General features: G+C 40.0%; 2 protein-coding genes across 2 annotated transcripts in view; one reads left to right on the plus strand and one right to left on the minus strand.

Moving 5' to 3' along the window:
- The window catches only part of LOC119491150 (caM kinase-like vesicle-associated protein), a 62,162-nt gene extending 56,184 nt beyond the window's left edge, over positions 1 to 5,978 (plus strand). Inside the window, exon 12 of the transcript XR_005207552.1 lies at positions 5,968 to 5,978. The gene's annotated coding sequence lies outside the window, so the exon portion shown is untranslated. The remainder of the gene's footprint in view (positions 1 to 5,967) is intronic.
- A 6,188-nt stretch (positions 5,979 to 12,166) lies between these two features.
- sema3fb (sema domain, immunoglobulin domain (Ig), short basic domain, secreted, (semaphorin) 3Fb) overlaps positions 12,167 to 23,913 on the minus strand; it is a 185,915-nt gene continuing 174,168 nt past the window's right edge. The window contains exons 13-21 of the mRNA XM_037764608.1: positions 22,825 to 22,891; positions 22,571 to 22,718; positions 22,141 to 22,363; positions 20,072 to 20,160; positions 19,888 to 19,929; positions 17,612 to 17,769; positions 17,163 to 17,230; positions 16,734 to 16,867; positions 12,167 to 14,561 (exon numbers count right to left, since the gene is read on the minus strand). Coding sequence (XP_037620536.1) covers positions 14,103 to 14,561; positions 16,734 to 16,867; positions 17,163 to 17,230; positions 17,612 to 17,769; positions 19,888 to 19,929; positions 20,072 to 20,160; positions 22,141 to 22,363; positions 22,571 to 22,718; positions 22,825 to 22,891 — 1,388 coding nt within the window. The 3' untranslated portion in view covers positions 12,167 to 14,102. The remainder of the gene's footprint in view (positions 14,562 to 16,733; positions 16,868 to 17,162; positions 17,231 to 17,611; positions 17,770 to 19,887; positions 19,930 to 20,071; positions 20,161 to 22,140; positions 22,364 to 22,570; positions 22,719 to 22,824; positions 22,892 to 23,913) is intronic.

A 23,913-nucleotide genomic window follows, 5' to 3' on the forward strand; every position in this document is an offset into this window, starting at 1 on the left:
TGTGAATAGAGTATTTCATGTAGTCCGTTCTCTTTGTTTAGATGGCAAATAAATACTGTTTGAACACTGTTACACAGTTTAAAGCAATGCTTTTTTCCAATATCATCCCTCACTGTATTTAGTATTCCATGTCTGTTCATTTTCGCCACGCCACTTACAGGTGTATTTGTAGATGTGATGTTCGCCAGGACCAGTGGTCACCTGTAGGTCCTGTCTTGCATTTGTGAGCTCTGTACCGTACTCCTTTGACTGAGTTGATGACTTTGATGGTAATAAAATTCTAATTCATCTGTTTATTCATCTTTAATCATTTCTCTTTCTTAGCCAGTGGACAGCGGGTGGATAGCATCTTTCAAAAAATGATGTAAAAATCTGCAGGATTATTTTGAGAAAATGTGGGAAACAGCCTGCGTCATCGCACTCTGCTTTTCCCCCCTTAACCCGGAGGAGAGCATCTGTGTTACACACTCTCAATTAGCGCGAGCTTAGCAGCCGTCCTGGTGGGGTGTGAACTCGAAAAGGATCCCAGCAGTGCCATTTGGTGACACTCTCCGAGATACTTGAATTGCATCTCGTTGGAATTATAATGCAGAGAGCGCACTCTCTAGTCCCTCTGGGGCGGGGAGGGGGTTTCAATAGGCTTTCTCTTGGGAGAGTTTCTCTTTTTCATGCCCATTGTACGACGGTACGCAGCCATCCATACGCTCACCGGGGCTCAGGGGGATCCTGACTCCGTCTCTGTGTGTGTCGGTGGATGACTTCATTAAGAACGGGAGGGTGGGAGAAGTGTCAGTGTTTCCTGTTTCTCTCAACCAGAGATGAAAGGCTACTGATCAGAGTCTGTCCTTGCTGGGAGGAGAAGTGATTTTTACAAAATATCACATCCTCCCGGCAAAACCAACCTTATACATACTAACTAAACCAGCGATGTCACTAAGGAAAGTATTGTACTTTTTTGAGGTACTGTGCTTTACTTGAGTATTTCCATTATATGTAACTTTATACTTCTACTCCACTGCATCTCAGATAAATGTAGTGGAGTAAAAAGTACAATATTTGCCTCTGACAGTTTTAGTTACTTTATAGATTTATGTTTTGGATTAATAATCTGAATCAACTAATACACTGATATATTATTGTAGATTGAGCTGCCCAGCCGTTAAGTATTTAAAATCTGTCACATCATAACCTACTGCAATATTAATGTGATACAGTAATGCATCAATAATTATAATGCAATAATTAGGGCTGTCAAAGACGACGAAGAATTTGTTTTAATTTCGTTAACACATTAGAGCAACTTGCGATATTTAAGGTTCATTTTTAAAGTTAGAGTGAAGATACTGGTATCATATGAAACTAAAAAACCTAATGAATCAATTGGTACCAACCATGTCATACTAGCTTGTCGCGAAGGACGCTAAATAATGCTCCAAGCGTACGCTAAATTTTGGCGAGGAAAAACTGGCATGTCCATTTTCAAAGGGGTCCCTTGACCTCTGACCTCCAGATATGTGAATGTAAATGGGTTCTATGGGTACCCACGAGTCTCCCCTTTACAGACATGCACACTTTATGATAATCACATGCAGTTTGGGGCAAGTCATAGTCAAGTCAGCACACTGACACACTGACAGCTGTTGTTGCCTGTTGGGCTGCAGTTTGCCATGTTATGATTTGAGCATATTTTTTTATGCTAAATGCAGTACCTGTGAGGGTTTCTGGACAATATGTGTCATTGTTTTGTGTTATTAATTGATGTCCAATAATAAATATATACATACATTTGCACATAGCAAGCACATTGGCCAACTCCCATGTTGATAAGAGTATTAAATACTTGATAAATCTCCCTTTAATGACGTATATTTTGAAGAGAGAAAAAATGTGTGATTCATTTGCAATTAATCGTGATTAATTATGGACAATCATACGATTAATCGTGATTAAATATTTTAATCGATTGACAGCCCTACCAATAACATGATATATATTATTCTGAAATGGGCCATTATGCATAATGACTACTTTTACTTTTGATACTTTGAGTATATTTTGATTCTAACACTGTACTTTTACTCAAGTAATATTTTGAATGCAGGACTTTTACTTAACAGAGTTTAACAGAGTATTTTTACACTGTTGTATTATTAGTTTTACTTAAGTAAAAGTTCGGAATACTTCTTCCATAACTGAACTAAAGTAGTTAGATCATTACTGCACATTGTGGACTGAGTTATTTAGTGCAATCAATACAGAAATACTCGAGTAACAGCAAACAAGATTAATCCACTTACACAACTCACTGGCTTTAACGCAGCTCTGCTTGTAATAAGTGTTTCCACACATTTCTATTGATGTTTCCATCTTTAAGGCATCTGATGCAAGCTGATGACAATATTCTAGGAGAGGTATTCTGATAGTGATGGATGGATGTGGTGTGTAGCATTGATTTATTGACATAAAGAGGTTAAAAAACAATCAATCACAACAACTCACCTCATCAGTTTACTGCCTCAGCTTTCTGCACGCCGCTCGCTGACGTCCTGCAGAAAACGCACTGATGCCGATAATGTTGCAGTTTCTTCAGTAATTAACTGTAATCAATGTCGACGTCAGCGTCCGTGTGGAGCAGAGCTTCACCGATATTGAAACATGTCAGAAAAAATATCCAAAAGCTTCAATAGCAAAAATCAACCAACAGTAATTAAGTTTTGTATTATGAGACAGATTGGTTAGATGAGGTTTTTATAAGGTCAGTGACAGAAGACACAATATGCTTCAATATGCTGTCAGGATGCTGGAAAACAGATGTTACATATATAGTGTGGTAATTATAGTGTAAACTGTGGTAATGATACGTTTCCCCAAAACAATTACCTGCACAATATCAAAGCAAAAAACAACAGAACATATTATTAGTATTTGATAGCTGACTTTATATGAGTGGAAATGCTCTAATGTAAAACCACTAGTTAAGTAACCAATTACAATTACTCAAGTACGGTAATGTTAAGTACACTTTTGAGGTACGTTGATGTACTTGAGCATATCCATTTTATGCAATTTTATACTTCTACTCCACTACAGTTCAGAGGGAAATACTGTACTTTTTAATAGTTAATACAGATTACTTTTTAGATTAAGATATTACTTTAAAAAAGAAACATATAATATAAAAAACGAAGCATCGTGATGAAATCAGTGTCAGCCTTTTTGGCTTGTGGCCCTTTACAAAAAAAGGTTGAGGCCACTTGTTGTATTTCAGAGTTCAGAGTCTCTCTGTCTCAGAGTCATTAGCAGCTCCACCAATGAGACATTTCCCCCCTAAACTTCTCAGATGGTTTCTCTTATATAACTGTCTGAGGCCCAAAGAGGTAAAATTGTTATCATAATTATTATTATTATAAGATTACATCTTCATGACCCATAAATCTATCTTGTGACCCATCGTTGGGAACCGCTGGACTAGTTAAAAGTAGCTAAAACTAGCTCCACCTCAACCAGCTACAACAGTAAAATGATACTAACACATGGTTGCATCAGTATTAATCCAATTAATCACTAATCTAATCAGTCACAAGAGTACTTCTACTTTAACCATCTCAGACCCGCGATCCCGACCAACTTTACTGTCTTTCAGCGGCTGTAGCAGGTTTAGTTTTAAAGGTAGACTGAAGGTATTAATCATATGAAACTAGAAAACCTAAGGAATCCATTGATGCCAACCATGTCATGCTACCTTGTCGTGAAGGAGGCTCCAAAGTTAGGCTAAATTTTGTTGAGGAAAAACTGGCATAGCCATTTTTAAAAGGGGTCCCTTGACCTCTGACCTCAAGATATGTGAATGAAAATGGGTTCTCTGGGTACCCACGAGTCTCCCCTTTACAGACATGCCCATTTTATGATAATCACATGCAGTTTGGGACAAAAAACATGCAGTTTTATGCATGCAGTATAAATGTGTTATTTTCGCCTATCCTAAAATGATATGTTTGAATATTTCTGCATACTAGGGTCCCTAAACAGTCTTGGAATTGCATAAACTGGGTATCAATGTAAAGCTGAGACTCTTGTGTGATGATGTTAGTCCCCATAGTAGCCATTTCATTGTAGGGAGACCATTTTTTTTAAACTTGAGAAAACCGTATAAAATGACCTGTGGTGACCTCTAGGATAATCCCACAGCCCATTTTTATCAATTCTCGAGTGGTAAATAATGGTTAAATTTATCATCAAATCTGTGTAAGAAATGTTATCAACCCCAAAACTGCTACAAAAACATATGAGACATACAGTAAGTGAGCATGGGAATGGCCATCATATACTTCCATCATAGTGTTTTAAGCCCTGATACACTTTCACAATTTATTTTAATTAATTAATTAATTAACTAATTAACTAATTATGCAAGCTGTATGCACATGATGCCACGTCAATTTCATATGTGTACAGATGATGTCAAAACAGCCCTCTTTAGAGCCCACTTGTGGTGCAGTTATAGCAAATCAAAATTGAAAATGCGTCAGGTGGCATTTAATGAAGCAGTCAACATCTTACTCAATCTCCCAGATGGTGTGACACGAGGTATTCCTCTTGTTTTTGGAAGCATTGGAACAAATGTCTCTATGTCTTTTAATCACTGTGGACCTGCAATGTTCTTGTCCTTGTATTGTATTGTATTGAATTTATTATTAATATTATTTTATTGGATATTGTCTGAAATAAAGTTTAATTGAATTGTATATGAACAGTACTGTACTGTTGCATCCTGCCATCTGCTGGTTGACAGCGTCTGATGCAGCTATGAGCGGCCGACTCCTGTTGTGACTGCGTAGAAGCAACAGAGAGCAGTGTTGCTCCCTCTTTGCTCTGCTTTACTGTCGGAGGTGACAATGGCTATTCCACACTTTCCCCAGACTCTCATCTGCATATGGTTACTTAGTGCATGAGAGAGTCTGACAAATATGAGAACTGGGAGTTCCTCAATAAAACAGCCCGTCACTTTAAACTCTGTAACCCTGTTTGTGACAAGTCCCAGGTTGAGGCATTAAATTAATGTCAGCTCATCATGTGCTCAGTGCAGTGAGTTTAGCATTTAACAGATGCCAAGTCTGTAGAGGGGTGCCTGTGAACCAGTTTCATGGCACGCCAAACTTCTGCCTCTTAACTTCTCCGCTCCAACAATGCAGTAAGTGTCCGAGAGCCCTGACTGTGAGAGAGACGAAGCAGATAACCGCAGAATGTCACGACTGCCTCCAAGCCACCGAGTGGCAGATTGGACAAGACGATAAGACGGAGCAGTCTGAAAAGTGAATTGAATGATGTTATTGATGCCATCGCTTTATGTCATGTGATATATGCCACTGTGGAGATAATGACCCACAGAATGGTGCACAGAAATGTCCGATCAGATTCGGTTGGGTCAAACTTTGTTGTGGGTAGTTTTGAATTTCCAAAATGTGGATCAGCCTCTTGGTTTTCAGCCAGTTTCTGATTCAGAGGCGGCTCGATTTGAAGTGATGTGGTGGTGATGCAGATATCATTATCCAGAGTCAGCCTCTCCCCCCCCGCAGTGATTGTTAAAATGATGTCTTCTATTCAGGACTGTCCCACCCTGACTCCCCTCGTCTGCTCTGCTGCTCCTTGTCAGGGATCAGATAAGCGAAGGGAACAGAGCTCCGTCTATGGGGAGGAATGAGAAAGGGGACAACAGAGCTCAGATGTCGTCTGATGCCGGGAATGCCTTGTGATGGTTTTCCAAACCACCTGACCTTTGTCTGCCTCGTCCTGAAACAAACCAATGCTAGACGTGTTCTCATCTCAGCTCTTTACAACATTGGGGCTAAACTGAGCAGATAAGAGGGATAACCTTTGTGACGTAAACATTACATGAAGCGCAAACTCAGATCCCCAAACGAGGATCTACATGTTGTCCACGTAGAGCACTTATTCGCGAGGTCACAGTCAAATACAAAAGAAGAAAACATCCAAACAAGGAACATCTGCACTCTGATCTGTTTTTATTCATAATTAATGTGAGCAGAAAACAAGAATGCAACATGTTTTGCATCACTGCTTCTTCTTGGTTTGCTCATTATGTTTTAACTTAACATGAATTATGAAGAGTTGGTCTGAGAGTTCAGCAAACAAGTATTCCTTGTTACTTATTCATATCTCAGTGTGTTGTTGCATCTTATACTGGCCAAATATTTATGCACGAAGGTGCCATGTGTAGCATTTCAGCATCAATGCATTATATTACATTACTGTAGACCAGTAGTGGAGACATCCATCTTTATATATAGTCTATGGTTCATACCCTTGTGTCTTCATTTCCCTTTTACATCTCTTGGCATCCCTTGGCAACGCTGCGAGTCCCGAAACCTTTTCTGCAGGGCCCCCCTTTTGTAGATAAAAAAATATTTTCAAGCCCCCCTCCCAGGCCAGTGCAGAACCATGCATCGTTAATATTTAGCCTCAGCCTAGAGGTCCCGCTTCTCCCAGGTTGGGAACCACTGCCTTAATGCAACACTGATCAAAAGTGTTCGCCACATCCCGATTGGTTCGGTTCATTGCATCTCGCCATCTTTGTGATGGCAAGACTTTGAGTGTGACCATTTAAACACCCTGGCCTTGACATTCCTGATGACCAACCACTAGTTGGGGAACCACCCTTTAACAGTGCTGTGCTCTTCCCTATTGGCCTTTTTCCCTTCTCTTTCTCTCTTCCTCTCTGCCACTTTGCTCCTGACCCAGATTATTGTGGGAGATTGTGAGTCACTCTTGGGCCGTTCAGGGGTCAACTCTGCCATCGAGGCTTTTATGAGGTGTAGAAACCCTGATGGGATTGACTGAAGCACACTATACTCTGACCTGACAACAGCCTGTTTCCCTCGGGTGCTGTGAGCCAAGCCGGCCTTCACGTGTACTCCAAACACACATTCCTTGTGATTCATTTCAGGATGGAAACACCACTGCTGACTCAGCCGTATATTAGTCAGCTGTGTTGTCTCCATCCCAGAATGAACTGTTAAATAAAATCAAATTCATTTTTTAACGATCATTAGAGGGCCTTGAGTCACAAAATGTTGAGAACCCATGAACTCTTGATAGTCTCAAATTTTCCTGAAATTCATGAACTATTGGTTAATAGATGAACATAAAATAACAATGTAGGCCATTGGCTGTGGTTTGAGTTTCTCCACTCAGGAAGTAGCATTAATGCAGTAGCATACATTTTCAGTCACAAAAAAGGTTTGCAGTCACACATCTATATGTTTGAAAATGTTCCCACAGAACTCAATTGTATGTGTGAATCTCAAGTTAACAGCTACGAATCAAATCTACAAGTACAATCATATGTACATACATATCACATGTACATACAGTCTATGAGTACAAGTATTATTTACCCAATTTTGACAGTTCCTCCTGAATAGCCAATGGGGATGCTCAAATTACTTAACTATCCAATCAGGAATAGCCTACTCCTAGAGAGGAGTACTACATTTCTTAATAAACACAGGATAAGTAGAATATAGTTTAATTTAATTTAATTAAATTTATTTTATTTTATTTTATTATTTTTTTACAGACTAGTACAGGTGTCCAGAGAGGTATGCACCTAAAATCTGGTTTAGTTTATTTATTATTTTATTATTTTTTTACAGACTAGTACAGATGGCAGTATACACCTAAAATCTGGTTTAGTTTATTTATTTATTATTTTATTTTACTTTATTTTATTTTTAATTTAATTTAATTTTTTTACAGACTAGTACAGGTGGCAGTATGCACCTAAAATCTGGTTTAGTTTATTTATGTACTTATTATTTAATTTAATTTAATTTAATTTAATTTAATTTAATTTAATTTAATTTTTAATTTAATTAAATTTTTTTACAGACTAGTACAGGTGGCGGTATGCACCTAAAATCTGGTTTAGTTTATTTATGTACTTATTATTTAATTTAATTTAATTTAATTTAATTTAATTAATTATTTAATTTAATTTAATTTTTTTACAGACTAGTACAGGTGGCGGTATGCACCTAAAATCTGGTTTAGTTTATTAATTAATTTATTATTTTATTTTATTTTATTTTTTTACAGACTAGTACAGGTGACGGTATGCACTTAAAAGCTGGTTTAGTTTATTTATTTATAGATTTAATATTTTATTTAATTTAATTTAATTTAAATGTGTTGTATTGTATTTTATTTATTGTGTTTTATTATTTTACAGACTAAGGTAAACTAGAACCCGTTCTACCTGCTCCGGTCCGGTAGGGGGCGGTATGCATCTAACTGGTAGCTGGTGTTGCAATCCGCCAAAAAACACCAAGAAGAAGCAATAGAAGCAGTATAAGTTCTCTGGCTCGGTCCATTCTTCGGGTTCGGTCGGTTCGGTCATCACACCAGTTAACAGTTTATTACTGTATGCTTAATCAAAGACACATTTCTCTATTTTTCACGATGCTTGTAAGATTTACCACGGATAAATATCAATGATGTACACAGAACTATCGATGTACTTTCACCTGCAGCCGCCAACAAACCAAGAAAAGTTCAGTTATGAACAGTTATGCTAACGTTACTAGTTTAATTACTCACCTTCAGGTCAGGTGTGGTCTTAACTTGACTTGAACTTTTCTCCGGTTTTCTGGTGGATTCAGGTGAAAGTACGTCGATAATTCTGTGTTCATCATCGATATTTATCCTGGTAAATAGAGAAATATGTTGGAAACTGGTGTGATTGACACCGATAGTGTTTGTTTGCTCCTGGTTGGATGTTCTCATTATCCTAAAGAGAGTCAGGTGTGTTCAGGTGTGTTGTTCTCTCGGTTCTTCCTTTCTCTTCTTCTTCTTTTGGTTTTAATGGCGCATCGCAAACAGGTTAAAGGTGAATTATCGCCACCTACTGTACAGGTTATTTAACATCATTTCACCCTATTTCTTATTTCCTTCCCACCAGCCATGTGCTTGTTTAAAAAGGAGAAAACTCCTTCTCCTTGTGTTCCCAGTATCCCTATCAGATCCCATTCCCATCCAGCCTCTCTGACTTTATCCTGCTATAAATGTATCTTTCTGCTTCATACATGTCTCAGTGCTATAAAACATGTTTAGCATTTTCTTTAACACCACAGTTTCCACACTACTTAGACATACAGTATATGTATATTTCCCTCAGCACCTATGATTTTTTTTCCATCCAAATTAAGTCCTATATTCCTAAAAACCTTTGTGCAAATCTTCTTCATTTGCTCACAAATGTTATGCACAACTACAGATCTCCTTTCGGATTCAACAAATAAATCTATTTGTTCAGATATTTTTTACACATTGAAACATTTGAATGTATTCATACTAAATGTGTTCACATGTGCAGATATGGTGAGACACAGCTACAATACTTTTGACCTTATTTCTTTAGTTTTATTCCTGAAGATATATTATGTTGGAATCAGTTTGATTTGGTTTTATAGTCCTGGACTGACATGAATGTGAGTCTCTCTAACAGGCATTAAACATCTCTTGTTGTCAACCAGCTAGTTGTGATTTATTATAGTATTTCTATAACACCTGATACACAACAATAATATCTGTACTTGTCATAGAAGGACATGTTACTAGTTAAACCATGACAGTGTGATAGTGAGCCACTGAAGAAGCTAAATTAAATTCAGCCATCATTTAATTGTGCATTTCCTACTGAGACATGTCAAGGTGTCCTCCATGAAAACGACCTATTGACTGGCTCAGTTTATGGTAGCCTGTAAAGGACAAAAATAAATGACAATGAAAATAGTAAGTAGTTAATTACGTCTAATGAAGACAGAATACATCATGACGCACAATAACTCTGTTTAGACAACGGCTTCTTGCACTATATATGTCAAGGATAATGTACAGCGAGCTGGTCATTGTTATGAAATAAACCCTGACATCGCCCTGAATGGGTTTATTTCACAACAATGACCCGCTAGCTGTACATTATCCCGCTTATTACACGGCTACTTACTTAAGAAATCAATAATTTCACACAAAAGAGGTCTGCTGGAGTCCGACATCAGACCTGTGCCCATAGCAATGGTTTGTTATACATAGCAACGGTCTGTTATACATAGCAACGGTCTGCTATAAAGAAATAACAGACCGTAGGACGCTGTGATTGACCAATCAGAATCAAGTATTCAACAAAGCCGAGTAATAAATATTTTTAACACTGTACAGTTGAAAAGGTGAGATGGTGTGTTTATAGTGATTTTTCAAAGGCTGAATATCAACATGTTGATAAATGAGTATTGATTTACGACCCTATCTAGCACTATTGAACACTTATAATCTGAGTTAATGAACCTCTAAGAACTGATCAAACTGCATCTGAACATATTAACTGATGGGTATTAGGGGACTTGCATAATCAATACCTATTAGACCCAGAGGTAAAGACACTCTGATAGAAACCGAGGTGTTTTTTACCCTCCAATAGTTCCATTACAAACACAAATGCAACGTGTACATTTTATACAAATGTGCATACATATCTCTTTAACAGGTACAACTTTATTCCAAGGATCCAGAGGGTTCTGGGCAGAACATGGAGAACATCCAGTATCAAGCCAATCACAATGAAGGGGGGGAGCATTCCATTCTTATAAAATATAGAGCTTTAATTTATTAGTCAGCAACAACAATGGAAAGGGAAGATAGAGTAATTTACACAAGTCATTACAAGAACATCACCTTTGTGCATTTAGTTTTTTGCTTTTTTTTCTCCATAAAGTCTGATGATGCAAAAATACAAAACAAACAAAAAAAACACTCAAAAACTACAGACACGTTTTTTTTTAAAAATACCAACAAATTGTACAACCTTTCTTTGCTTTTTTTTTTTTGCTTTTTTTTTCGCTGTATAACTCCTGGTCTCATTTGGAGGAGACGATCAGGAGCTGTGATTGATTGTGGGAATGCAGACAGACATCCCAACTGGAGGAGCAGATACAGATACCGCTGTATGAATTATGGATGCATCTTCCCAGAGGCATTCAACACAGCCTGAATACAACCTAGACACGGTGTATTAAAAGCCTTGACATGTCAGAGTGATATGGAAATTAATTTGCACCTTGTACCAGATGTTATTTTTTTTTCTCCGTCATATATTCTTATTAGGGCTGTCAAAGTTAACACGATAGCAACGCGTTAACACAAATTTGTTTTAACGCCACTAATTTCTATTTCTAATTTAACACAATTGATCTTTCGGAGTGGTAGTAGTAGTTGTAGCAGGCTCAGTTTTAAAGCTAGATCGATGATAGTGTTATAAAATGAATCTAGAAAACTCAATGAATCCATTGTTACCAACCATGTATCATACTAGCTTGTCATAAAGGAGGTTAAATAACGCTTCAAACTTATGCTAAATTTTGTCAGGGAAAAACTGTCATGTCATTTTCAAAGGGGTCCCTTGACCTCTGACCTCAAGACATATGAATGAAAATGGGTTCTATGGGTACCCACGAGTCTCCCCTTTACAGACATGCCCACTTTATGATAATCACATGCAGTTTGGGGCAAGTCATAGTCAAGTCAGCACACTGACACACTGACAGCTGTTGTTGCCTGTTGGGCTGCAGTTTGCCATGTTATGATTTGAGCATATTTTGTATGCTAAATGCAGTACCTGTGAGGGTTTCTGGACAATATTTGTCATTGTTTTGTGTTAATTGATTTCCAATAATAAATATATACATATATTTGCAAAAAAAAGCACATTTGGCCACTCCCATGTTGATAAGAGTATTAAATACTTGACAAATCTCCCTTTAAGGTACATTTTGAACAGATAAAAAATGTGCGATAACATATTTTAATCGGTTGACAGCCCTAATTCTTATGCATGACAACAGCATGAATTTCATTGAACTGTTTTTAATAGAGCATAAAAATTCTAATCAATAGAACTATCACTCATCTTTTAATAACAGCCCTCTCATCAAATTCAAACTGCCTTTGTTTACATAATTAATGTGCCATTGTATGAGCCTTTCCCTCATTATGTGCCATCCAAACACAAGATAATTTCACCGAATACTCCGACAAAATCTATATTAATGTCAATGAAAAGATGCATCGCGCTTCATAAAGGGTATATTTGAAATGAGGGCATCTTTAAAGCATTTGTCCCTCAGAGACCATACTGTACACCCCTAGAGATGAAAAACAGAAAGAAAAAAAAAAAACAACCACACAGTATCTTATCAGAATTACAGTACAAATACAGGTTCATGCACACAATGAAAGCCAGCTTCCCAATATTTTGGTTAGTGTCACAACATTGTTACAATGCTCTGTTGTGTATATGGGCAATTATATATTTTTTTTCCACATATGAATGTCAGAGGAAGAAGGAACAAAAGATGTCTCGAGTGCTCAGAGCTGCTGCCTGATCTGGGCACCGCTTTCATCTTCAATTGTCAACTATAACTTGTGTGCTTGTTGCATTTGGCCCCAGCCAATGTCCCCTGAAAGTAAAAGAATAATGCCCTTTGTGCAAAAACCTTGACCCTTTATTGCACCTCGATCTCAGTTCAAAGGATGTTTGCATTTGAAAAGAACCCATATATCCTAATAGATTTAATAAAAACTGATCTGATGCTTGCTTCTTTCATTTATGTATCCTTTTTTGGCCGGACTGCAGAGGGCCAGCCCTACAAACGCAAAAGTCACTGAGTGAAGTTAAACGATTGGTCAGCCGACTGTGCTCTTGCTCTGTCAAAATGAAAAGGTGGGAACAGTCCTTTATGCAAATGAGCTTGTCCAGCACGACGTGTCCGTATCACTAAACTTGGACCAAGCTGTCAATCTAGGCAATCTAGTTCTAAAATGAAACCAGATTCAGCAGTGGTATTGCCTGTTTCTCACTTAAAATGTTTTCAGAAGTAGATTTTGGCGAATTGTTTAGACGGAATAACAGAAAGTTTATGAGCAGACCGCCATGTTGTTTCCTGTTTGAAACAGCAAGCAGAAAACCAGGTGCATTCAACAATCGGGTATGTCACCATTTGAGCGTCCAGTTGAGTGGAGCAGCATGTCCTGTAGTGTCCTCGCCGGACCTAGTGGAACGCTGGATTTAACATTATAGACTTGACCACTGAGTCCAGCCATATACTATGTTTTGGCCGAGTTTTGTTTAAACTTGAATTCATGGTCAGTAGAAGCTGACGGTTACTCAGAGTAGAGTACAGTTGAGATTCCAATTGTCAGGATTAGTATCTGGGCTGAAAAGCAGCGAAGACGCTGCATCATTTTTACAATCAATCCTCCGATCAGGAAGGAAATAGAAGCGGGGCGACAAGCATCAGTTTCCTATTAAATGTCCTATTAAAAGGCTCAATTACACCAGTGAGAATATTTCATCTGTCCGTCTGGGTTCCCATGGAGAAAGGACTGTTTCCCCACAATAACTGGGACCATGTGTCGATGGTCCCTTTCGCAATATTAAGTCTCTGTCCGCATGCAGCCACGAGGGGGGTTGCGTCACAGGCGTTCCTGGAGTGTCCCGAAATAAAAGAGCCCTGGCATCGAGTCAAAGCAAGCAAGAAAACAACAGAGATCCCGTCACCTCTTATCAACAACTCATTTCCCCCGTTAGAGCTTCTCATAGCTCGCTCCCAACAGCTTACACGCCTGATAACACATTCCAAACAGTCGCCAAGGTCATATGATGCTGACAGATGAGTTTTGTAATGACAGTAACAGCAACAATAAAATTAACAACATCAATAATAACAATAATATTTGCCCCAAAGGTACCTATACACAAAGAGCATGTTTTTTTTTCTATAAGTACAAAGAAATCCACAGAATGATACTATATACAACCTACAATAAATACTGTGTATCATATATCTTACTGCTTGAGAGGATGTATGTGGGGTTTTTGTTTGGAAGCCTCTTTTTTCTCAGTTTGCTCTTTTTTCGGTTTGTGGATTTTTTTTCACGTTTGCTACTCTCAATGAGTCTCTCCCAGTTTTCACAGGGTGGGGGGGCGGGGGAAGGTGGTTGAGGGTGTTTCAGACACAAAGCTGGGCTCCTCATGTCTCTACCTCCTCCTCCTCCTCCTCCTCTTCCTCCTCCCCCTCACCGTGATGCCGGCGGTTGCGGGGCTTCTTCTGCTCCTTGAGCTCCTTCAGGTCTTTGGCCTTGAGGGCGCCCAGCAGTGGGTCTCCGAACTGCCAGTAGTCCTGGCAGTACTGATTGATCAGGCTCATCTCTGGCTGGCTCAGGATGGTCAGCAGGTCCTTGTACTGGCCTGCGCTGGGGGTCCACTGGGTGCTGCTGGAGTGGAGAGAGGACGGCACCAGCCCCCCTCCGCCCTCCACCAGCACGTTGTTGACGGCGCGGCTCGACAGCACCACCAACTGCAGCTTGACCAGCGTGTGTTTGAAGTTCTTCTCCGTGGCCGTGCACTGGTACATGCCGGAGTCGGAGGGCTGCAGGGACCGCAGGAGGAGACCTTGCTCCGTCTTCATAATCCGACCGTCAGAACGCATCTGCAGAGAGAAACAGCTCATGTCAACACCATGCCAGTTTTTCCTCGCCAAAATTTAGCATAAGTTTGGAGCGTAATTTAGCCTCCTTCCCGACCTGCTAGTATGACATGGTTGGTACCAATGGATTCCTTATGTTTTGTAGTTTCATATGATACCAGTATATGAGCCCGCTACAACCGAAAAATCACAAGTTGCGTTAAAGAAATTAGTGGCGTTAAAATGAATTTGTGTTAACACGTTATTATCGCATTAACTTTGCCAACCCTGATTCGTTAACATCCCTACTGTCTTGGACTGTACGGTGGATTAATACCCTTAAAAAAATCCACAAATTCATATGTGATCAAACAGTAACTCTAGGTCTATCTGTACATCCACACCCAGGAATTTGATTAGGTGATGACAGCTTTTTAGCTCAGAATCAGAAGTGCGAGGCAGCAGCAGCAAAGTCTGCTCTGCCTGCCGGAGTAGAGAGCATCCAACAGAATAGTCAATAACATAGAGGCAGCAGCACTACATCGCTTCACAATAAAACTTTTACTAGTGCCTCAGGGTTATATATCTCAGCAGAGGGTGCTTTTTCACAGCTCCCCTTTATGTGTCTCCTTCCCCTGGGCCTGAGGACAGTCGGAGGTCTGTGTGAGACATCAGGCCTCAGTCAATCAGACCCTGAATCACTTAATCGTGTTAACAGATAATCGGAAAAGAATAACACCGGAGTCATTTTTCAAATGTGTCATGCTGCATAGAAATCCTCACCTCTCCATGACAACAAAGAAAACAAACTGAAATGAATACTGGCCCCAAACTCCATATGGATTTGTCCAAAATACATTTTTCTTGTTCATCTGTGGAAATGTTCATCCACCACTAACACATGCAGGCTGTTCTAATACACCGTTCGTAGCTATACCTACAAATACTGTAAATCGTATTATTCCACAAAGTCAATTCACATGTAATTCACCTGTGCGTTCCAATTCCCATACTACCATACTATTCAGTATACCAGAAAAAGATTTATTATGTCCCAATACATAGTATGTCAAATGCAGTATGCTAAAAATACCAGTGTGTCCTACTACATCCGGTCGTATTTTGCAGTATGCAGGCCAGCATGCTTTTCTGTCTATTCTGACCCACAATCCTCTGCACAGCAGATATATGAGCAAGAGGGCCAAAGTTCAAGGTGCAATGTTATGACAAAGTAGTATGTCCCAATTGTATACATACTGCTGGCAACAGTATGTGTGTACGTATGTAAGGGCAGCTGCAGTATGTACTAAAAGTAAAAAGAAAAAGTATGTGAGTATGTGTGTACGTATGTAAGGGCAGCTGCAGTATGTACTAAAAGTAAAAAGAAAAAGTATGTGATTTGGAACGTACCCTACGTAATTGTGAACCATGAAGTATAAAGAGCGACAAACGCCTCTTCGGGAGGAGGTCGGGGTGGACGAGTGGGTCAAAAAACACTGTACTTTCGCCCAGGAGACAGGTGTTCGCATCCCGTGTGGAACCAGAAGTCAACGTTGATTTATTTTAAAACTTCCGCACTTAAGTTACACCACTTCCAGAGTTATTTTAACCCAAACCACGATCTTTTCCTAAACCTAACTATGTAGTTTTGTTTCCTAAACTTAACCAAGTTATTTCCTGTGAAGACGGAAGTTTATTTTGAAAAGGCTGGAACGGAAATTGACACGTGTGTCACATGTTACTGGGCAATCGTAGGAAAACACATGAAAAATGAAGACTTTTCGTAAGATATCATACGAACCGTTGTATTAGGATGCGTTGACCCATGTCAGTAAAGTTAGACTTTATTACATTCGTTAATGCGTACTGGTACATCCATGAAATTTGACCTCTGCATTTAACCCATCCTCCACGGGCTGCTGTAAAGCGCCCGTGGAACAACTTGGAGTTCAGTGTCTTCGCTCACAGTACACTTTGACGTGCAGACAGTAGGAACCCGGGGATCAAACCGCCAACCTTGCGGTTAAAGGACAACCCGCTCTACCAACTGGGCTACAGCCGCCCCAAGTTCATGCCAATTCGATTAGTTTATTTTTGTGTGCGTTATATTGGATATATATGAATTGCAGTACCAACAAACACAATTTGCTTCTATAACCAGAATCTTTGAGGAACACCCAACATGCTTTTGCTCACCTCTTTCCTGCGGTCGCTGTTATCTCTCTGCAGATGCCATTTGATGAGAGCGTGTGGAGAGCGGGCCTGACACTCCAGGAAGGTGCTGCTCCCCTCCACGCCGTACTGCACCATCTCCAGAGTGTTCTTATTGGCTGCGGGGCAGAGAGAGAGGGGGATTTCCATGACAACCAAAACACTCATTACCATGAACTCCTTACGACCAAAATCTCAGTTGTGGCAAATCAAAGTGCTTTTAGCGATACGGCTGTCACAGATTACCATAAAGCTGCCAGGTTACAGTCATTACAGCCCATAACAATGAAAACCTGGAACCGTTCGGAGCGGCGGTAATGAGATGTGTCATTATTTTCAACCTTCTTAGGTCATTAATAAACAAATAGAAGCAACAGAAAGGAAACTCAGGAGGTTGAAGAACGGGCGTCTTACTGTTGGAGTTGAAGCCTCGGCATTGGCGGATGGGGTTCCCGTACTTGACGTCCTGCCGCCGGCTACGTCTAAATGGGTCAGACCAGTATTGCCGAATAAGGAGAGAAAAAAAACATAAAGCAACCGCAAGCCATTCAAAGCCATTCAACAATACAAGAAGCCATTAAAGTATCAACTTTAAATGGATCCAACCACAAACCACCACTCCATTACGTTATTACAGGCATGTATACATCATTTAACGGTTACACTCACAATACCTCAAGTCTATGATTTATTAGTGGAGCGTAAACCACAGTTTACCCAAAAGACTATGATGAATATACCATTAAAACAGCCAATCAGCCATCCAGGCAGTCTAATTCGAGCATCATTCAACACGCCGACTGAGTCAGTCAGTTAGTGATGACGTTAGTGTAGCTCATGCTGACACTGCTGCTGGTGCTCACCTCTTCTGCGAGGCGGAGTAACGGGAGCAGGACTTGCCATCCCAGGCGCAGTAAGGGTCTCTGGCCAGGCAGCAGTCGGCGCAGGCCTCGCCGTACACATCGCACCGGTGAAGAGCCAGCTGGGTCAGCCCTATCGCAGACGACACGTACAGCTGTTGCTGTTGAGGGAGAAGAGGATGGAAAACGGTGTTATACACGACACTAGAGGATGCGTTGGAAACTTAAATAAGGGGAATATAAAACATCCTGATTTTTTTAGGACAGCTGCAGTGATCAGAGCCAAATGGAGGCAAATAATGGCCGTTATATAAACCTACAATACTCAATTTCAAGTTGAAAAATTTTATTTCCAGTATACATATGCAGTATATTTTAGAAAATTCAAGTAGTAGTAGTGAACTAGAATTATCTTCTTGTGGTTGTGTGCCTCCGCCAACCAGTCAACTTGCAGTCTACATCCACGTCTGTCCAAAATATCATCAGTTCATCATTTTATCTCATTAGACATTTGTGTGAAATTGGCATAATTGGCATTAGAATTCATGAGTTAGTGTGTTAGAGTGTTTCGGGAGGTCACAGTGACCTTGATTTTAAACACCAAAATTGAATCAGGTCATCCTTGAGTCCAAGTAGATGTTTATGCCAACTTCGAAGAAATTCCCTCCAGGGGTTCCTGAGATATCACGTTCATGAGAATGGACCGGAAGTACAGACGAACATACGGACTGCCGCCGGCACAGAGGCATAAAAAGCTCAATTCGGATCTCGAAATGAAAGTCAAGTAAAAAAAATCAGGTTGCTGAAACTGGCTTGATCAAATTCAGACACTAATATTCAATGTATGAGATTCAGACCTGAACATGGAGTGAGCAATAAAGCCTGGGTACATCAATTTTCTATCTGAATTTGTAAATCCTAAAAAATATATTTAGTTTTCAGTGGCTTATAACAGTGGTTTCTCAACCAGGGGTCCTTGAGGGAGTTCCAGGGGGTCCCCAGAAAAATGGAGAATAGTTTACTTTTACTATTTAATTCACTATAGAAGTGAGCCCAATGTGATTATAGGTTTCACTTCCTCAACTGTAGTTGAAAATTATATAATTCTGGTCTTAATAACATCTAACAACCAGAATATTTTTAGATGGAGGTCCATGAAGCAAAATCTTATCAAATACGGGTCTGTGACCTAACGTGTATTAATTTAGTGGTCTTTGAAACAAAAAAGTTTGAGAACCACTGGCTCATAAGATTCAAATAGTTTTGGCCATTATTTGCTTCCAAACAAAGACTTCACAGACCCAGATGGATGTATGAGATAAATCTAATCCTGCACTGTGCTGAAACAGCAACAGACTCTGGATCATCTGGGAGAATATTGAGCTCATATCTATCAGGTTGCCATCATGATTTTATGATCAGCTGTTCGTCGGTCTGGCAGGCTGCGTGTAACACAAACTCTGTCTGTGGAATGATGTCATAGAAGAGGCCAAGCATTTTAATCACACTGAAAGACAACTTTTCCATATTTCTCTCCTCATCGTCTCCCTCAGACTGACAGCTTCTCTTTATGAATTATGAGGGGAAGCATCTAGGGCTGCCCCTTCTCTTCAGTCGATTAGTTGTTTTTTTATGCTTTTTCATGCCGAATGACTTCTTTCCAAGAAACGTATGAGCACATCTCTGGTAAACACAAGATTTAAATTGGTCCTGGAATCTAGAGGCTAGGCAATGTATCGATATTGTGATATTAGACTGGATATCGTCTTGGAGTTTGGATATCGTAATATGATATAAATGTTGTCTTTTCCTGGTTTTAAAGGCTGCATTACAGTAAAGTGATGTCATTTTCTGAACTTAACAGACTGCTCTAGCTGTTCTATTATTTAACACTTAAATCCATATTACTGATGATTATTTATCAAAAATCTTATTGTGTAAATATGTTGTGAAAGCACCGACAATCAACCCAACAATGTTGTCGCAATATCGAGGTATCTGGTCAAAAATATAGTGATATTTAATTTTCTCCATATCGCCCAGTCCAAGAAGAAACATGTTTTACAGATCTGTCGATTAAATCAACTAATGGATTAGTCGATAAAATCATACGAGTGTTAGTCGACTAAGAATTTCTTTGGTCAAGGACAGACCTAGAAGCAACAGCATGTGGCTAGTGACCTTTCCAAATTGCATTCATTTCCCTTTCTTTGGAAGATGGTTTCTTTTCTCTTTATGTGAGCAAAAGTTCAGAAAATCAGTTGCACAGTCATGCTTACTCTTTTGGATGAGATCTTCATTGTTGTAATCGGAGTAGGGACCTTGATGGAGAAAAAGAATACATTGTGAGTACACTGTGTTATGCAAAAATTTAAACAAAGAAGACCAGAAAGGACAAGGAACTTATGACAAAGATGTAAGTGCAAACAAGGTAAGAAGAGAGAGTATCAGATGAAAGCTCACCTTGAAAACCTCTACCTCCTCAAGGACCAGCTCCTCGGTCTGCAGGTCATCTCTGGGCAGAACGATGACTTTCTGAACTGTTCCCTTGTCTGTGGACCACAACACACACCTGTCAGCCACATACCTGCAACCTCACACCCCTCCGCCTGTCAACAGCCCCTTGGATTCCCATTTTATTCTCTCAGCAGCCTCCAACAAGGGATAATCCTCATATCAACAGGCTCCACTGTACTCTCTCCACCTCCGTTACGTTGGCTCTCTTCGCTTTAACCTTCCCTCAATGACGTGAGGCTCCGTTCCACTTACCGCCGCCACCGTGACAAACCCCTTCTGTCATCCTCAGCTCCCCCTTCTTGCCTTGACCTATTCATCTGGATGCCATATAGACATCTCTGTGGCCCTCCCTGGCATGTTTGATTTCTGTTAGGCATTCCTGTGAGCGGGATACCTGAGATTTATTATGACTTCTGCATTGAGCCTTGAATGGCTGCCTCTGACAGCAGCTGAAAGGACACGCATTCCTCCACAGTGGCCCGCCGTCGCACACAAACCCATTAGTCTCCACCCCGTAATGCACAGGCGAACAAAGAAGCCAGTAAAAGAGGCATCATATGTATAGGGCTGCATCCTGTGTTGTGGCTGCTGCTGTCATACCCGGGGCCTTATTAAAGGTTCGAGGTGTGCAGACAGACTGATAATCTCTCTAACACCAGTGGGCGAGATTAAGGTGATGGATGTACTAACTATACCCCCCCTCCTTCTCTTCTTCTTACCCCCTGTTTCTTTTCTCTCCCTCCCGCTGTTGATCCACCCTCCAGGTACAAATCTCCTGTTGTTTACTTCATGTGAATAGAGCGAGGTACAAACCCTTTGATTGGTTAAATTTCCACTCGAGCACAAAAGGAAAGAATGCCTTTTCTTTTAATGATAAATGATTACAGGGGAGACAAGCCCTCCACTTACATGGGATTTATTTCTATGAGGGGATTTTTACCTCCATTATTCAGCCTCTCAGTGACACTCATCATCGTCGTTCACCCCTCTGACTCTGATCAAAGACTGACTTCATGTAAAAAAACTAGGGCTTTCAAAGTTAAGGCGATAATAACGCGTTAACACAAACTTGTTTTAACGCCACTAATTTTTTTTAACGCATTAATGCAACCGATCTTTCGAAGATTGTAGCGGGCTCAGTTTTTAAGCTAGAGTGAAGATACTGACATCATATCAAACTAGAATAACTGTCATGGCCATTTTCAAAGGGGTCCCTTGACCTCTGACCTCCAGATATGTGAATGAAAATGGGTTCTCTGGGTACCCACGAGTCTCCCCTTTACAGACATGCCCACTTTATGATAATCACATGCAGTTTGGGGCAAGTCATAGTCAAGTCAGCACACTGACACACTGACAGCTGTTGTTGCCTGTTGGGCTGCAGTTTGCCATGTTATGATTTGAGTATATTTGTTTATGCTAAATGCAGTACCTGTGAGGGTTTCTGGACAATATCTGTCATTGTTTAGTGTTGTTAATTGATTTCCAATAATAAATATATACATGCATTTGCATAAAGCAAACATATTTGCCCACTCCCATGTTGATAAGAGTAATAAATCTCCCTTTAAGGTACAATTTGAACAGATAAAAAAATGATTAATTTGCGATTAACTTAGGACAATCATGTGATTAAATATTTAAAACGATTGACAGTTATATATATACTTATACATGAAAACAGCATTAATTTCATTGAACTGTTTTTATTAGAGCATAAAACTTATAATCAATATAACTATCACTATTTTTTTAATTAAAGCCCTCATCAAATTCAAACTGTCTTTGTTTACATAATTAATACGCCATTGTATGAGCCTTTCCCTCATTATGTGCTATCCAAACACATACACGAGATAAGTTCACTTAACATTCTGACAAAATCTATATTATTATCAATGAAAAGATGCTTCATGCCTTATACATGGTATATTTTTCATAAACACACAAAAAGCAATGATTTACTTTCCCCTCATTTCTTTAAAAAAAAATCAAATGTATTACGAAACACTCACCAGTTCCTAAGAAGAGCACTTCATAGTTGCCGTCTGCAGCTGTAACCTGGTCCACAGTGATGGTGGTGAACTCATAGTCCACGTTGGTCCGAACCACCAGGGGGCGCTTGTGTACTGGGTACACGGCGTTGTACATGGCAGGGTGATTCCTCATGAAGTTAATGACTTCATCTGGATAGTCCTTCGTGGACTTCATGTTGGGGGTGAACGTACCTCCAGGGCACTGAAAGACAAACAGGAGCGTTAACATTCTGAGCTCGGGGTCAAAACCCATGAAAAATAATTCACATAATCACATAATAAAAAGTATATTTTGGTTATGCTGATGCCTGCATCTTGTTCAGATGGTTTCTATTTGAGGTCTGAGTCAGAGAGAAGCTGCTGTTATGCCAGCTTTCTGTGGGATTTCATGTGTGGATTTGAAGCTCACCGTGCCGGGTCGAGGGTAGGGGATCTTCCCAGTGTAGGCCACCCACTGGTAATTGGGACCCTCCTTGTGGGCGAAGGGTCCGTTGAAGACCATGCGGATGTCAGCCATGGAGTAGACGCACACTGCTGAGCCTTTGAAGACGGAGCTGTGGACAGAAAGTAAAAGTCAGGAAAATGTATCTTGCAAAATAATAAAAAAAGAGTCTTTTACAGGTATAGTGCATTCACAGTTTGTGTTGTAGTACACTAACCCTAGAGACAGAGAAGACGCCATATATGACAGGATTTTTGGTGTCCTGTGTTGGCTGTATGTAAACATCTCCTGTAAGAGAATAGAGATAAATCACGTCAGTGCAAACAGACAACATCACGGTCCACAGCACAAGCTCTCTTCTTTACTAATATTTACACAGCTTCCAGTCAATCCAACCTCCCTCAGCCTCAGAGACCTTTAGGTTACACCTTCCCAGAAAGGAGTGATGCACTAACAAAGAGGCTGAAACTTCATCTTTGTTGAAAACACATGGAACCCACGGCTGCCTTTAGATAATGAGCAAAGCATTGTGTCTTCTTCTGTGAGAGTCCCTGAAATCCATAATTGCATCAAAAGAGTAAAGGTCAGAGGGGTTGCTCTTTAAATGTGAATGTGTGTGACTAATTGCCTTCAGCTTGGCCACAATAGTTCATAACATGACTACCGCCATGCTTGCTAACGGCTCTGTCCAGAGCCCCGAGCTGCCCAGAGCAAACACAGACTGGTGGTGCCTTTTTGCTCAAATTGCCCTCCGATGCCAACAGAAAGGAATCATTCTGCTGTAATGAATGTCAGCGTGGGCAGTTTTTGTTGGATGGCGTCGACGACTACAACCCAGGGAGAGCGAGCCGAGTGTGCGTTATGCATGAAAGTTATACTCCTCACTGCAACAGAGGTGTGCCGGAGACCTTCTCCAGGATCCTGAGGATAAACTGGAGAAGACAACCAACCAGCACGGCGATTTTGGGCCGATTCTTGCCATTGGATTCTGGTACTGAATGGTATTCTGAGACAGCGGGGGAAAAACAGCATGTAGAGCCGGCATATTTTCACATCTTATTCGCTGAATTAAGGATTTCTTTCGACCAAACCAGAGTTGTTAATGAAGACTAACGGACTAATGGTTTTGGTGTGTTTTATTTTGTTTCAGTCCAGTTTGAATGATGTTTGTTTTACGATGAGTTAACAAGGTAATAAAGCCTGTCTTAGTTCGGTGTAAGAGAGAAACATGAATTCAGAAGGTGTCCAGTTGTATTTTTCTTTTAAAGTGTAAGAATATTTCCTTTACTGACGTTTTGTGAGTTTATTTT

Source organism: Sebastes umbrosus, chromosome 1 (assembly GCF_015220745.1).
Source record: "Sebastes umbrosus isolate fSebUmb1 chromosome 1, fSebUmb1.pri, whole genome shotgun sequence".
In the NCBI taxonomy this organism is placed as follows: Eukaryota; Metazoa; Chordata; class Actinopteri; order Perciformes; family Sebastidae; genus Sebastes; species Sebastes umbrosus.